Below are 15,864 nucleotides of genomic sequence, written 5' to 3'. Positions count from 1 at the left end.
TTCATATTCAACCATGTCTGCTGAACTCGCTGCACGATCACCCAGCTAGAGGGGAAAAGGAAATTCTTCCCCAATTGCTCTTGGCGACTTACATCTCGACATCCCTCACCTCTCCCTTTCGTACAACCGCCAGGCTTTCCTTCCCAACCTGCATCCTAACGCTGCCTCCGGCCCCAACACCCAGGACACCCCGTCACCTCAGCCAGCACCTCCAACTCACTCTGGCAGAGCCTGAAATTCAGCTGTTTTTCCCAAATGAGAGCCAGTCCCCCCACAATCGCCTGTCCCAGCGCCGTTCCTGCTACTAAGCAGGATGCATACGCAGAACGCATTTCATTCCCTGCCCCACAGCACGGTCAAGGTCACGTCCTCGCTCTGCCATCAAAGAAGAAATGCCCGTTCCCATTCCAGTTCACAGGCCCATTCATAAGCAGCACTCGAGGCGATGAAGGCCAGATCCCAGGAGAGGAAAAACCAACAAACCTACACACCACCTCAAAGGCACCAACGTGAAGACAAGAATTCCAAGAACCATTCAGCGCCTCAGCTGCCCAGGTACGCACCTCCCGCACAGGACTTCTGTTGCCCGAGAAGGCAGAGACAGACCCACCGCTGCCGGGGACAGACCGACCCACCGCTGCCCGCCTGCATCCCTCGGAGGATTCGCCATGCAGCCTTCAGTGCCAACAGCACCAGCCGTACCAAGTACAGAAACAGCGAAAGACAGTTCTCATGCTGTAAAAGTAAGGTTCAAGGTAAGGGGAAAACACCAAACCCAAACCAAATGAAAATGGGGAAACGCACACTGGGAGGGGAGCAGTGCAGCTCCCTGCTCAGCCACAGAACACGACCACGCAGGGCAGGGACCCTTTCTGCGCTGTGCCTCCTTCACCAGGCACAGGATCGTACCCAACACCTGCACGAACACCCCGCGCACAACCCGCTCAGCAGTTTCCACTCCGCGTACGCTGCAGCAGACCAGGGCAGAGGCTGCGGCGAGAGCCAGCACAGCACAGCACAGCACAGCACGCGAGCCAGCGCTTCGCAAGGGGCCAGACCTCCAGCACCGCATCAGCGCTCTCCCAGACCATGCGTGAAACCAGCTTAAACAACAACAGTTGTATAAAATCCCACGTCACCGCATGAACCAAGACAGCCTTCGGCTATTCCAACGGTAACCAATTGCCTGACAAATGCTTCACGTTTCCTCAGGCGAGCACAATTTAAATTAACATTAGATAAGAGAAAAGCAGGTGTGGAGCAAAAGCTGAAGGGTGAAACACCAGTAGCTTTTTTCAAAATAGTTTTAATTCCTGCATCCAAGGAAACAAAAACACATCTAGTTTTATATGCATTTAATAGTTTACCAATTGGTACAATAAGATTTTTTTAATATGCAGAAAACATGAATAAATTTTGTTTTACACAGTCTGAGAGCAACAAATCTTACTGTAAAACACAGAGCAGTATTATATACATTCCTTTACTGATTTTTTTTTTTTTTTTAAATTGTGTCAATAGCTTCAGTTAACTCCTACAGCCTGGGAACTGTTTTCTCCAATTGCAACCTCTAACATCGTTCTTATGAAAAAATTTGACGTTTGCCTTCATGTCAATGTCAGGATCAACTTCTAAAACTTGAAGATTTTCTAACTTATCTTCAGAATGAACCTGGGGAAGCTCGAGGGACAGGCAGGACAGGAAAGCAGCTACTTACATGACACAGTGGAAGGATAAAAAGGCCAGTCAAATCCAGTTGTGACTTGTAAATCCAACTCAACCTTCCCCACCCCTAACGTGTTTATCCCTACCATTTTATGTACGTACTCTCGCTAGAAGATTCTCAGTTTTGACTTTTTTTAAATACACCGGACTTTATGTACAGCTGGACAGCAAATAACTCATTCTAAGTGCGTTTTTCCTTCACTCAACTCAGGTTTTTTTTAATATTCAAATCATTAAAAGGATTATCAAGCCACCACTGTCTACAAAAACAAAGATATAATCTTTTTCTTTTAAATAGCTTTCATGCGAGTCAAAAGCTATTTAAGAGTGATATTATCAGGCAGTTCACATAAAAACAGGAGGAGGCCAACAGGAGAAGCAGGGTACTGACAGTATAAGTAGACTGGGCCTGGTGAGTCTATAGCCAAAGCTTTCAAAATACTACAGTGCTCCACAGCCCTTGGACAACTTGCTAGCAACTAGATTTTTTTTTTTTTCTTTTTAATTAGTGCCCCGGGCACATCATTGGTCACACCATACACAAAAGCAGGACGGGTTTTTTTTAATCTTCTAAAGTGCAAGATGCTATAAAACATCAACTTCCGGATTATGTCTAAACCACAATAAACGTTGCACTTTTTAGAATGCATCTAAGACTTCCTGGGCACGTTACATTAGTGTGGCACTGGAATGTCTGTCTGGTTTTAAGCCAAAAAGTCTGTATTGTCTATTTGGTAACACGGCCTATACATAGGTACTTTTTAAGCGATGCCAATTTTAGTAAGGGAAGTGACAAAGCAGCAGTGAACCTCTTAAACCCTCCAATAAATTTTGCTTTGTAATCCAAACCAGTAACCTCATTAGTGTAGTTATCATCACAGGAAAGGCACAGGATTAGCTGACAGAAAACACTGCAAACAGCAGAAAAAGTTCAACACAGTGTATTATCACAGAGCAACACTGCAGGAAACCCTCACAAACCCAACTCCTGTGTTGTGGCTTTCGCTTCTTCGTCTAAACAGGGCTTTAACTTCTGATCCGTTCCGGACCATCCCTGAGATTATTCACTGCTTGTTAAAGGAGAAGGTTGCAAATTGCATTGCAGAAGTACTTAGAGTGTTTCGCACAAGCAATTAAATGCTGCTTACATGACTTTAGTTGTCTGTCCTTGTAAATAGTTGTATGCTAAAGGGAAAAAAAGCAGTAGACAGCTTCCACTTCATAGGTACCTTTAATTTCTCATTCACGTTTATGAATTATGTACATGAGTGTGGTTTACTTTATACTTAAATAAAGTTTATAGGTCCTATCAGGAATCAAACAGATGTCCTACTTTACAGTTGCACTGAGGAATTTTAATATGCACTCACTACTTGTGTATCTGGAATTCTCAAATAGGACAAAGCAGCAAATTTTTCCAGTCCAAGCAGCTAACAAACAAAAAAATACTTTATTTGTGCATGCTTAACTGCAGAAACACACACTGAAAATGACATAAACCACTGGATTTAAGAGATTAGCCTGAATCTGAGACTGGCTCCAAACCCCCCCCATCAGAACTCCATCTCCCCCAGCCCTCCCCAGAGGCAAGCCTACGCCAGGATCCAGGAATCCACCCCCTCGCAGAGGAGGACGGATCCTGCTGAGGGCAGCTGCAGGAAGCTAACCACCGTACCCCGCTCCGCTTCTCGGTGTGTGCACCCTCCAGCCGACGCTACGGTGGTCAAGGATTCTCATCTTTAAAAGGGACAGTTTTAAAAGCCATGTATTAAACAAAATGCATAAAATAAAGCACAAATTCACCTGTTAAAACATCAGACTGGTACTTCATTATATTGTAAATTTTAAAGTGGGTTTTTAAAAAGACCTGGTTAGTTTGATAAGTATTGTAATTCTTAGTTATCTACAATGGAATTTGTCACAAAAATGCTGATTAAAATATTAATTTATAACATTTTCATTCACTTCAGATCAAAATAGGTAACTTTTGGGATATGCAAATTAAAAATTGTGTATACACCAAACAACATAGATAACTGATGCTGACAGGATTTCGTTTTGGTTTTAAATATTTACTTGATAGCATCATTCCCACAGATGAACTTTGTTTTGTTGATGGTGTTTTCTTTTTCTTGTATCAATCTGTATCTGCCATTATAATCTGATTCTCAAGGTATTTAGTGCTTTCTTTAAAGCATTTAAATACTGTAACCCAAGGTATTTCTCAATATGCAAACCACAGTACGTTTTTATTCAAGCCACATTGTCTTGTCAAGGTAAGTATAACCTCATTTTCAAAAGGGTTTCCAAGGAGGCACTAAAGAAACCAAGAAACCTTTGTATACTCCAACCTCCTGTGAATGAATGAGGGAAGTGTACTTTGATACTGTTGCATAATAGGAATTGCACATCTCTAACAAACATTGAAAGCAAACAGCAAGTTGTACCATGGCAGTCATTTGGGAGATTAAGTTCTATTGGAAATTAGATCACTAAACTCTAGTGGGATGGACAACTCCTCCTGGAAGTTCGTCTAGCACAAAAAAAAAAAAAAAAAACCTCAAACAAAAAAACCCATTTAAACTTAGCACAGCTTAACCATTGAATGACCAAATAAAAAATAAATACATTTATCACATCAGCTGCTACTAAGATTTGTTGTCTTATTTCAGATTTACAGTTAGTTATATAAATATACCAACCCTTGTGTGATAGGAGGCCAAAACAAGTGTATTCTGTTGATTTGGCAAATGTTTCATGACAAATATTCCAGAGTTTAATTAATTTCCATTAATTACATATAAGGTTCAGAAGATTCGGAATTGCAGCCTTATTATCTAGTATTCTTAGAGAAGATTTATTAAGCACACTTAAGTGATGTTACATAGATACACATTTCTGAAAGAGCCCTACAAAACTTTTCCCAAATGAGGTCACCAATTCAGGCACCAACAGACAGCAGAAAGAAAAACAGGTATAATTATCCGACATAGAACGACACTGTCAACTATTCAGTTAAGTGCCCTATTTCAATTATCCAACTTCTGCCTTCTTAGGTCTGATGTGACCAATGCCAGCCCATGTTCTTAAACCTATGGTACTTCTAGACAACGTATGTAAATTTACAGTATACAATTTGGATTCACCATGCATGAATACTTTGTGTGTAACATTTAATAAGCTCAATCTACATCCAGAATAATTTACATGAAAGGACAATATTTATTTAAACAGAGCTCAATGGGTAACCATGGTATCTGAGTGCATCCAGAGGAAAAAGGGGTCAAATGTGAATTCAATCAACGGCACTCCCACACTTTTACTGTTTGATCTACACTTCCAGTAACCACATACGGTGCCGTCTTGTGGAAATCTGCGAGGAAAGAAAAGCTTATGTTAAGAATGAATCCAAAACGTTAGTATTTTCCACTCTCGCTGAATGTTATTACTTTTTCAAAAGAATGATACCAGCTCAAAGACTAAATTTCAAAGCTCAGTGTGTCTGTAGTTCTGAAGGCAAATTCTCTCATGCTATAATTTTGTGAAGGGTGAAAATCTACTTTCAGTTCAGTTATAAAGGAGCTTTCATAGAAAAGAAATCCAGACAAAGTTGTAACAGAGGGGAGTCCAAAACATCTCAAACTTATAAACCCCTTGAATACCACCTGAAGACAGAACTTCATGCAGTTATGTAAGAGGTATTCAGAATCAGAAGTCAAGAAACTTGACTTTTTGCTGCAGACAGTACAGGCTGTGAGCTAGTATTTAACAAATGTAAAGTGCACTGTTTCTCAGGAGATCCCAAAATATTTCATATATACAAGTCAATTTTGGCCTGGGTCAGCGGACGGTACCGGGAAGTTTAACCAAGAGGAATCAAATGGCCTCACTGTGTAGGAAGGCTTCAAAGGAATCTGTAAGCAAAGCAGTTGATTCCAAGGTTAGCCAATCCATGCTAATGGTTTCACGTTCTTCAGCTCCTAACTTTTCTTTGCCCCCTTCTCATCAGCTGTCTTCAACAATTTAAGAGTGAAGTCAGAAACCCTGCATTTTGATTGGACCTGCAAGTTTGATTAGCAAACCTTAGCAGCCAACTCCAGGTCCACTGGAGTAACCTAACTCACACAGCTTTCCTGAAGAAGCTACAAACTGCCAGAGGAGCTCAGCAAAAGAAACAACAGAGAAGATTCCAGAATAAAGCTAGCTTTGTTCAATGGGGTTTGTTTGGTTTGGCTTTGCCAGGGCAGGGGGGAACTAACACCTACCAACATCTGGTAATACCAAAGAGGCATGCCCAAGAATTCCAAGTATAATCTTTCCTGACCATTTTGCTTTGCCCCTCTGCCCCCCTTGCTTCTTATTTATTATTTTTCTTCTGGGCAAGCGTTTGCAATATGGCACTCCCCAAATCCCTCCACACTCAGTGACAAAAGGTTCCAGGACACCCTGGCAGTTAACATCTTTATCCAGTGTGCAACACTAGTAACAGAAGTGGGAAAATCCAGCACATTTGAAATTCATATCTGTCCTTATTTGATTAAAATACACATAGCACAAAACTTCACTGGAATCCAAAACGTGAATGTCTAGCTTGGTGCTCAACTTCAGCTGGTGAAGACGTAGCAATATCTGTACCTCTGGCTCTGTACTTTGCAGTAAGCACTGTAGAACAATACATACCCAAAGAGGTAACAAAGTGTTCGTGCGCATTGAGGGTTTTCATGCATCGTTTGTTCTTGAAGTCCCAGACACGTAGAGTCTTGTCATCAGCACAGCTCAAAATAAATTTTCCCCCAGAATGGAACAGAACGCCACGTACCCAGTTATCATGGCCCACCTTGTGCATAAGGAGAAATCAGTGAGCAGGTGCATGTTCGAAGGCTAAACATTCTACAATTTATGCTATGGCAAACTGAGCGGCTCCCTGCCCTGTTCCTGCAAGGATATCATTTAGCTTTCTAAAACCTATCAGAACTCAAAGTTTATCTTCAGTTTCTATTATTACATCTGTATCAGCACTACCAACAATGTGAGTTCCTGTCCTTGAAGGCAAACAAACAGAAGTCCTCATGTGATCTGCACTAATTCTGCTCCCACCCCCAGCACCAACATCCAGTCCAGCCTGAATACAGGCTGAAAAACAGCAGTCCTAGCCTGCGGGGAGACCAAGCATTCAAAGAACACAGCATTTTACAGAGGACAAAATTCAGATGATTATCAGCATTTCTGTAGACGAACCAAGCTACTCATCACAAACACTACATCACAGTACTCCTGCATTTATACTATGCCTTTTAAGATTCTTAGTGTTTCTTGGCAACAACAAGATCTGAACTAGAGAAGCCATTAAAACTGTGTATTTCCAGTGTTTGTCTTATTGAAATAACTTTGGCTTCTCTTGAAAACAAACATGAGATAATTCATTCCATTAAAACTGGTTTTACATATACAGCTATGACCACCAGAAAAACACCAGTGAACTTACAAGTGTCATAAGGCACATGCCAGTGCTAATGTCCCACATCTTAATGGTCTTGTCTCTGGATCCAGACAGCAGAAAAGGCCCAGGCTTGCCACTCTTCTTAGTCTACAGAAAATGATGTTTCAAGTTATGGCACAGTGGGGGGTGGGGGGGGGGGGGGGGGGGGGTCTGCGCAAAAGGAGGGCAAAAGCAGATCCCTTCTGAGTGCTATTTCTTAGTAGAAAAATCGGTTCCTATGACAGCTTACAGCTAATAAACACACCACCAAAGCTGAGTCATAGGCATTTTGTTACTAATACTAGGAGAAACAAAAAGCAAAAGGAATTAAACAATCCGTTTAAAGAAATGGTTGTATGTCCTGCTGATGCACCAAGCCAAATAATACTTTGAATCAACACTTGCCTACTGCAAGACATCCTCTTTTAATAGGCACAGTTCGAGTAGACTCAGACATCTCAAGATAAAAATGTGAAGTTCAGACATACCTTTGTGTTCTCATTGTTCATAAAAAGTAATGAAACAAGTTTAAGAATTTTCATAAAGTTGCTACACTGAACTTATTTCTGTCTGTAATCATGCAAAGTATGAATGAAAGACTTAGTTCTCAGAACGTGAAACGTTTCAACTGTGAAGTCAACACTAACTTGCTGCTGTGCCAAGCCAAGCACCGTAATGTGATGTACACAGTTGCTCAGACCAGCAGAGGGCAGGGGAGACACCACTTCAGGTCGTTACCACTGCAAGAGGAAGTGAGCATTTGGAATGTAGTTTTAATCACTTTTAATTAAAAGATTATAAGGATCTTTTAAGGACGCAAGTAAAATTTGACTGAAATAAGCTGTAAAATCCATCACTAGACAAGTCTCTGTCTTCAGCGTATCTGCTTTTTCCCTTGAGTATTTGTGTTCTTTTTGAGGAAGAGGGCAAGGCAGAAACACTTGGAGTTTTTTAACTAGGAATTGGTGTTAATTTCTAGTTCACTTCTACACTTAGTCATCCTTAGAAAGAAATTTTTGCTGACATGCCAGATAAATGACCTTCCACATTTCTTTGCTGAAATAGGTGAAAATGGTCTCACTCTCAACCTTCTCACAAATAGAGCATCTTTCCAAAGTTCACTTTCATTAGTGCAAAGGTAAGGTCCTACTGTAAAAAACACAAAAACGAAGGTCCTATGAAACCCAGATGGGGGATTAACAGTACACCAAGTATACTCAGCAAAAAATACTCATACACCTGCTATATCGGCCAAGTGCTTTGAGAACAAAGGTTAGTTGTTCTAAATACTATCCAGCAAGTTCTACATAGAGCATTGTCAATCTTACTGCATGCGCTTATTTAATAGCATTAGAAACATTACCTCTGATCCTGTAGCTTCTGATATGGTGGAGTACGAGCTCTCGGGAGCCCAGGAAATGCATTCTACCACGTGCTCATGTTCTCGGAGCTCAGCTTTGCATTCCTTTGTCGCTACCACCCAAACACGCACTGTCTGGTCATTAGAACAACTGGCAATTAAGGTGCCATCCTGGTTAGGCCGCACCATGCGCACCCATTCTCTGTGACCCGTGAAAGTCTTCACACAGTAACTATTCAAAAAAGAAATACAGCATGACTCAATATTGCAATAAACCCACTACACATGCCTTTGAAATTTAAGGATGCTCAACCTGCTCTTAGAAGTTAAGATAAAATATTTCAGCATGCACATGTCTGTCCTGGATGGTGATGTACAAGGCCATAAAACAGTTCATGGAAAGGAAGTTGACATGAGAAAAGTGACAGCTAAGAACTGGCAAGTCCTTGTTAAGGTAGAAAGCAGGAAGCTCGGGAAAAAAATGAAGTTGACATGACAGCTTGCATTAAATAGCTATTTAAAGAACAAATACAGATTTTTACAGGTCATTCAGATAGCCTTCATCTACAACTTTTAGCAAATAGATGGATTAAAGAGATAACTGATGAACGAAACAAGACAAAACCAAAAATCAGTAGACACCTTGATCTGTGTCAAGAAAGTTAACAGATTTCTCCTCCCTCCTCTCATGCTCCCTTTAAACTTGTGGTTAACCGCTGAACTTATATTCCTACCTTGTCCTGAGTTATGGCGTTCTACCCTCCTAGCTCCCAGAAAGATAAAGTCAGTTAGTTTTAATTAGTTGGTACTAAAACCTAAACCCCTGTGCTTCATGATTTAAGGCAGAATCCTTAGATGAATTACTCTAAATGGTACAATATCATAACTCATTTCAAAGAATGTTTGCTGACATTCCAGATTTATGTGGTGCATTTCCTCTAAACAGTGGTTTATGCTTGTTTTGTTTAGGTGCTGATGTTTAGCCAGAAGCGCACTTACCCTGTTTGGACTTCCCACATTTTGATAGTTTTATCCCTTGAGGCAGAAACTATATGATCTCCATTGGGCATGATGGCTACTGAAGAAACATTATGATCATGACCTAAAAACAAAATCAAACCTTTATTAAGTGGTACTATAAACAGTTTTTACAGAGCACAGAGGACTTGCTATTCATTTATCTTAGGTAAGTAGCTACAGCAGTAGTGCATATTTTATGGAATAATCTCTACATGTAAACTTGAGATTTTATGAAAAATTAGAACTTCCCAAAGTGGCAAACAATAGAAATAACTGTTTTCAAACTTTAGCAGTATCCAGAAGCAGCTGTTGGGTAGGGTGGGTTTTTTGACAAGTCCAGTGTACAAGCTTGACTATAACAGTTTGTATAGACTTAATGCACTTGTCTTACTTTAAGCTCTGCAGTTGTCCCTACTTAAATTGTCGGGACTAGAAATGAATCTGCTGAGATCAGTAGTTTGAGCATATATAATTTCTAAACAGATTAGAGGCATTAAACAGCTTCCTTTTTTTCATCTGGAGATCTGATGTTCTTTTTTCCAAAAAGTTATAGCCAGTAAGTTCATGAAGTTTGTGGGGTTTGTCTTTCTTTTATTGCCAGCTACATTGCTTCTTGCAAGCCATGTACCTACAATGTACAACTTCACAATTTTCCATTTTTTGCACTAAGAACTTAGAGCCCCTGGTGAACTTCTACTAAAAAGCAATCACACCAGTGATTAAGTATGTGAAGTGTCAGAGAATACTAGTTTCAGTGCAAGTATGGTACTTCACAACTCCTCACTGAAAAGATTATTTATTTCTTTTTACTTGAAATGAGTTGAAGGGAAGTAACTGGCAACACACATGAAGCTAGTTCACCCATGCTCATGTTACAACATCCAGTTCATAAAAACACACTACATGTGTGCTCATAAAGAAATCTTTAAAGAGCAAAAAACCCCACTGTAGCACTGCCCTATTTCCTTGCGATCAGCCAGCTGCAATGTTTGTTCTTCCTCTACAGTAGTGTTCTGTGGTGTTTAAAGAACTGTATGCACAAAAGTCAACAGCTTTCTGTTTTCTTTGGGGGGGGGGGTGTGGTGTGTGTGTGTGTTTGTTTTCATAAGTCTCAAACATTCTTTATTCCTACTCACCACTTCTACAAGAAGATATTAAAAGCAAGACAAGCAGCAGTATAAAAATGCCTTTACATCAAGACTATAAAATAAACAGTTGCTGTCAATATTAGAATCTTATAGTTGTGGCTGTTTTACTTGCCCAGTTTTTCTTATGGCTTTTAAGCCTAATGCAAAGGGATGTTCATTTGAAATCAGACAAACATGAAGCGAATCAGTGCACAGTATATATACACTGAACACCTTTTGCACTAATCGCTTCCTTCCTGAAGCGGTATATCAGGGAAAGAGAGGGGTGAAGGAGGAGGTAACGTTTTACTGATTTGAAGGCACAGTTTTATTGTCTAGTAAGCACTTAATTTTTAGCACTAAACCCCTCTAAACCGCCATTTCATTTCAATAGCATTACGGGATGCTTCCCACAGCATCATGCGTAGCAGGTTTGAGATGTTATTTCATTCCATAGACACTGAACATATACCTTATTTACAGAGCACTCAAAGCATCAAAATATCCCCCCCCTCTTTCTTTTGGACAATACTCTGGTTTATAACCCCTTTCCACATCAGCAGTTTTCCTGGATGGAAAAAAAAAAAAAAATTCTTCACTTTACAGACTAAATCAATTCCCTTTATACCTTACCATGCATAGTTCTGATGCACTCAAAGCCCTGGAAATCCCATAGCTTAATGGTCATATCAGCAGAACAGGAGGCCAATAGTTTACCAGTGTGGTCAAAGGAAATATCTTGCACAGAGTCTGTATGCCCCTTAAGGGTTCGTTCAAAGTCTCCTGTTTCATAATCCCACACCTGACAAGTGAACAGAAAATCCGTTAACAGCAACCTATTACTCTTTGTATTCTCCGGCCTTACGTTTGCACTCTGCAGGCCAGTCTGGCACCTTATTCAATAATTAACTGGGCAAGAGACAGACAGCACTAAAAAGCCCAACAGCATAGAAAAATAAGCATTATTTTTTATATGATTTTGTTACTTACAAATTAACTGAATTAATGCATCTTGAAAACTGTTTTTCAGCTAACTTAGAACATTATAAACACAGCAGGAAAATAAGTTCCATGTATCTAGAAGTCTTAACACCCAATACCCTTAAAAATAAAGAAGATTCATTTGGAAAACATTGGTCAGAACAAATCCACTTTGTACAAATTGTTTTTCTCCATCTCTTTCTATGCTAGTTCCCTAACTTCAGCAATATTGCCCATTTACATTTGGTGAGGAAAGCATCATCTTTAACAATCCCTCCTGCTCCCCCTTTCCCAAGCTTTACTGCAGCTCCAGAATTTACTTGCTGCTTCAGAACCAAATAGCCAGTATTCTGCATACTGAAGAGCAATACTCAGAATGCTCTGTTTTAGGGACGATAATCCAAACCACGCTGAAGTGTTTGATATGCACACATTAGTAGATTACAGAATTTGTCAAAGATTAAATAAACATTTGCAGTTAATAACTGCAAGATAGCATGAAGTCCCCATTCTCACCTTCTAATTAAGTCAGTCCTCTATTATCAAACTGCAAACAAAAGCCTTTGAAACAAAACAAGCTCCTACAGATTTTATGGTGTGTCTCTCAAGCACAAAATTAGATATTTCATTTTAAATTATATCCTAAACAAAAAAAACCTCAACAAAACAAAACAAAAAAATCCCCCCAAAAACCCACCCAACAACAAAAAGAATCCATCATCCCAATAGACTGCAATCATCAGGAATGCAACAGTCAGAAATTAAGCTATACAGCTTGACTTCAAGAATAAGGAAATTCATCCAGTGTATCCATAAGAGGGAGCAAAACCAAAGCTAATTAGGCTCCTCTATAACATCTAACAAACACACAGCTGTCACTGTTTCAGCTGGCCCTGCCTGCCTGAAGAACAAACACCCGTCCTCTATGTTCAAGTCTGCTGCAGAAATGAGAAAAGGTTCAAGCTTTTCATGAACTAGATCTGGCTGACACTTTTTATGCTAATGTTCTCCAACAGGTAGCCACTGTTAGAACAGCTTGCATTTATAAGCACATTGCTTAATACACTACTCAATGTTTTTCAGAACAGCACTTTTCCAAATAGTTTTCAAACCAGCAAAGAGCAGCACAATGAGAAGTATCCTTTATCAGTGTAATTCCCTTAAATTGTGACATTCCAACAACAAAATGCACAATCATGTCTTTATTGGCTGTTGAAATAAGAAACTGCTTGCACACTACAACAAATCTCTTCATGCCACTGTACACTGCAATAAAGGCCTATGAAGACCATTTAAAGTTACTGAAAGCCACGGGGACTTCATGGGACTTTATTCTAAATGGGAAGACCTAATTTTCAGTCAAGAATACAGCTGCATAACCACTTTCACTCAGCTTTACTCACTTCAGATGACTTGGGGAAACTGTCTTCCTCCCTCTCATCGTGTCACTGCTCTATACACTATGCCATTCCTCCTCTACCGAGCAGTCCAAATGCATTCTTCCCCCATTGATGCTTTACCTATTTCTACAGTCTCTAAATCCACATTAGCTTAATTATTTTTTCCTCAGGTCAAAGGATAGTAAAATACTCTTGAAGATGGTAATTGGACCAGCATGAAACTAAAATTTGTAGGTTACACAGGACATTATATTTGAAACAACTGTCCCTACTGAAGCTAAAGCAGAATCTGAAACAAACAATCGTCCATCAGGGAAACACACATCCACTCTGAAGTACTGATGTTACACATTACACATCCTCTGACTTGCTTTGTTTAATTTTCTGTAGCAAGCACCTACCTTTATTGTGGCATCCTCTGAAGCAGAGACCATAACACTGAAAACTGGATGGAAAATTACTCGAGTGACGGGACTCCTATGTCCGCTCAATGCATACTTCTCTGGAGGACGAGGAATCCACTCTTTAGGGTCTCGTTTCTGACCAAGAGGTCCACCTGATGTAAATTCTTCCTTAGCTTCATTCAGCTTCGATTCTAATTCCATTACCTAAGTTTATGAATTTTAAAGAGACCATTCATTTCTGGTTTATACCAAGATTCACCTTCACTCATTAAAAATCCAAATACCAACTGGCTCCCAAACTCACAGTAAAGCCAAGACTGCATGATCCAAACTGATTACCAACATTCAATAGCATTAGTATTTCTAAAAACCAAACCTAATTTAATCATATCTCATTTATTCTTTATAATTTAATCATTAGTGATTTATTCTTCTCTAACTTCCCAAATATTTTGACAGGAAAAAAAAGTTCTACAAAATCACAGTCACTCAAATACTGTACAAATATGTTTGAGCTACTATTTTGACAAACTATTGAAGGAGGCTGTGTTAACAAAAAGGAATTCTACTACTGCAATAATTTTTTGTATCTCTGAGATGGCATGCATATTAACCAGCAGCAGAGAAACTGAAGGTGTAATAAAACTAAATATATTAACCTAGGTCTTTATAGTTAGCACATTGTGATTTTTATTTTTTTAAAGCTTTTAAAACACTCTAGATCCATTGAAGCATTGCTAAAAGAGTTTTGTACTGTCCACTTGCAGTAGAATCACTTGCTCTAATGCACTGGAGTTAATGGTTTCTTTCCTTTAACATAATGGCCAAAGACAACTGGCAGCACAGGTTTTTACCTTCTTTCTAAACCAGTTAAGCCTTCTGGAGACAGCTATTCAATCTTTCCATGCACAAACTGCCTTAAGGCACCTTTTTCTTTCCAGCTTCAGAAACTGCACATGCAATCCATAAACTGAAGTCAAGAAATTTTAATAAAGAAACTCAGAGATGTCTCTGCTAGCACTGAGATAGACAAAACATTGTCTGCAACATGGATTTAGGTATTTTCCCTACTCAAGTCCTCAAAATTCATCTTTGGGGCATAATTTTCTAAACCTCGCATTTGTCTGATGAGGAAAATAAGTAACTTTCTGTTCAGTGATGAATATTTGATTTCAGTCATAACTTCTTACACAAGTAAATCCATCAGATGTCTACTTACCTTCTTTTGTAATCTTATAACAGATGTCCATTTTTTTTCCAGAAGTCCAGCATACTTCTTATCTAACTCTTCATTCTGCATTTAAATAAATAAATCCTAGTTCTAAAGTGTTTCTTCAAAGGCAACATAAACAGCTCATTTTAATACAATCCCTTGACCACAGAAAGAGGAATTCAAGTAAAAGACTATAATCAGTTTTACTAGTTAAATGGAACAACCACGCTTCAAATTTTAATAGCTAAAATTTACACACACAGAGAAGAGGAAAACATTTTAAAATATAATTTTTAATTAGAAATACTGCACTGGTACAGATTACTGATGCTAGATTCTGCAAATAAAATAAAAAACTAGGACTAAAAAAACCTAGGACTAAACTAAACTATGCTGGTTTTTATCTTCGTTACTTGAAAGCTTTTCAAGTGCTCTGCATATCTGAGAATGCCGTATTTGTTACAGGATTCCCTCCATCCCTCGGCCCAACTAACTCTTCTAGAAATCAACAGCAGATAGCACACGTTGACTGCAAGGATCAAGACATACAGAACTGGTAATTAGTTCTCACGGATAGCCTCCTTGGTCATATCCAGCAACTAACAGCATTAGGAAATCATGAACTCCTACCTTCAGAGTTAAGACTGCTAGCACTATTACTTGTTAGCACGATGCACTTTTTCTCTGATGGATGCACACAATGTTTGAAAGTGGCAGCCAGCTGTCAGAGTAGGATCACATATACTTCATCTCACTTGAAAAGCAGTTAGCCCAAAATAACTTTGATTTTTTTTTAAACTTGATTATAGTTAACCTCCAATTACCAGCATAATACTGGATTATTTTGTGCTACCTTCGCAAAGACAAGCTTTAAGTCCACCCTCTCTGCATCTTTACTTCAGTAACTGAAGCAGAAAGCAGACTAATACACCTGCCCTACTGAACACCACCTCAGCTACTGGAGAAATCAACACTGAGTTTGCAACTCTAATGAAGTATCATTTTCTTCCACTAAATATTTTTCTCCTTCAGGCTCTAAGGAATAGCTGAGGAGCAACAATGAACAGCTAATGTTATTATAAAAGCCAGAGGATTATACACTTTTTTCCCTCCCACCTATTAACAGAAGTAAGAGAAAGAAAAGCAACACAGAAA

At 39.3% G+C, this 15,864-nt stretch overlaps 1 protein-coding gene across 2 annotated transcripts in view; it reads right to left on the bottom strand.

The window, feature by feature from the left end:
* Positions 1–1,340: 1,340 nt before the first annotated feature.
* Positions 1,341–15,864, bottom strand: part of PAFAH1B1 (platelet activating factor acetylhydrolase 1b regulatory subunit 1) — a 37,491-nt gene continuing 22,967 nt past the window's right edge. For both annotated transcript variants that reach the window (XM_054847759.1, XM_054847760.1), the window contains exons 4-11: positions 14,716–14,790; positions 13,494–13,700; positions 11,345–11,513; positions 9,564–9,666; positions 8,568–8,796; positions 7,211–7,312; positions 6,406–6,562; positions 1,341–5,098 (exon numbers count right to left, since the gene is read on the bottom strand). In XM_054847759.1, the coding sequence (XP_054703734.1) occupies positions 5,025–5,098; positions 6,406–6,562; positions 7,211–7,312; positions 8,568–8,796; positions 9,564–9,666; positions 11,345–11,513; positions 13,494–13,700; positions 14,716–14,790 (1,116 nt within the window). In that variant the 3' untranslated portion in view covers positions 1,341–5,024. The remainder of the gene's footprint in view (positions 5,099–6,405; positions 6,563–7,210; positions 7,313–8,567; positions 8,797–9,563; positions 9,667–11,344; positions 11,514–13,493; positions 13,701–14,715; positions 14,791–15,864) is intronic.

This window comes from Grus americana, chromosome 19 (assembly GCF_028858705.1).
Source record: "Grus americana isolate bGruAme1 chromosome 19, bGruAme1.mat, whole genome shotgun sequence".
Taxonomy (NCBI): Eukaryota; Metazoa; Chordata; class Aves; order Gruiformes; family Gruidae; genus Grus; species Grus americana.
Note: the sequence above shows the minus strand (reverse complement) of the source record. Positions and strands in the feature narration are given on the sequence as shown.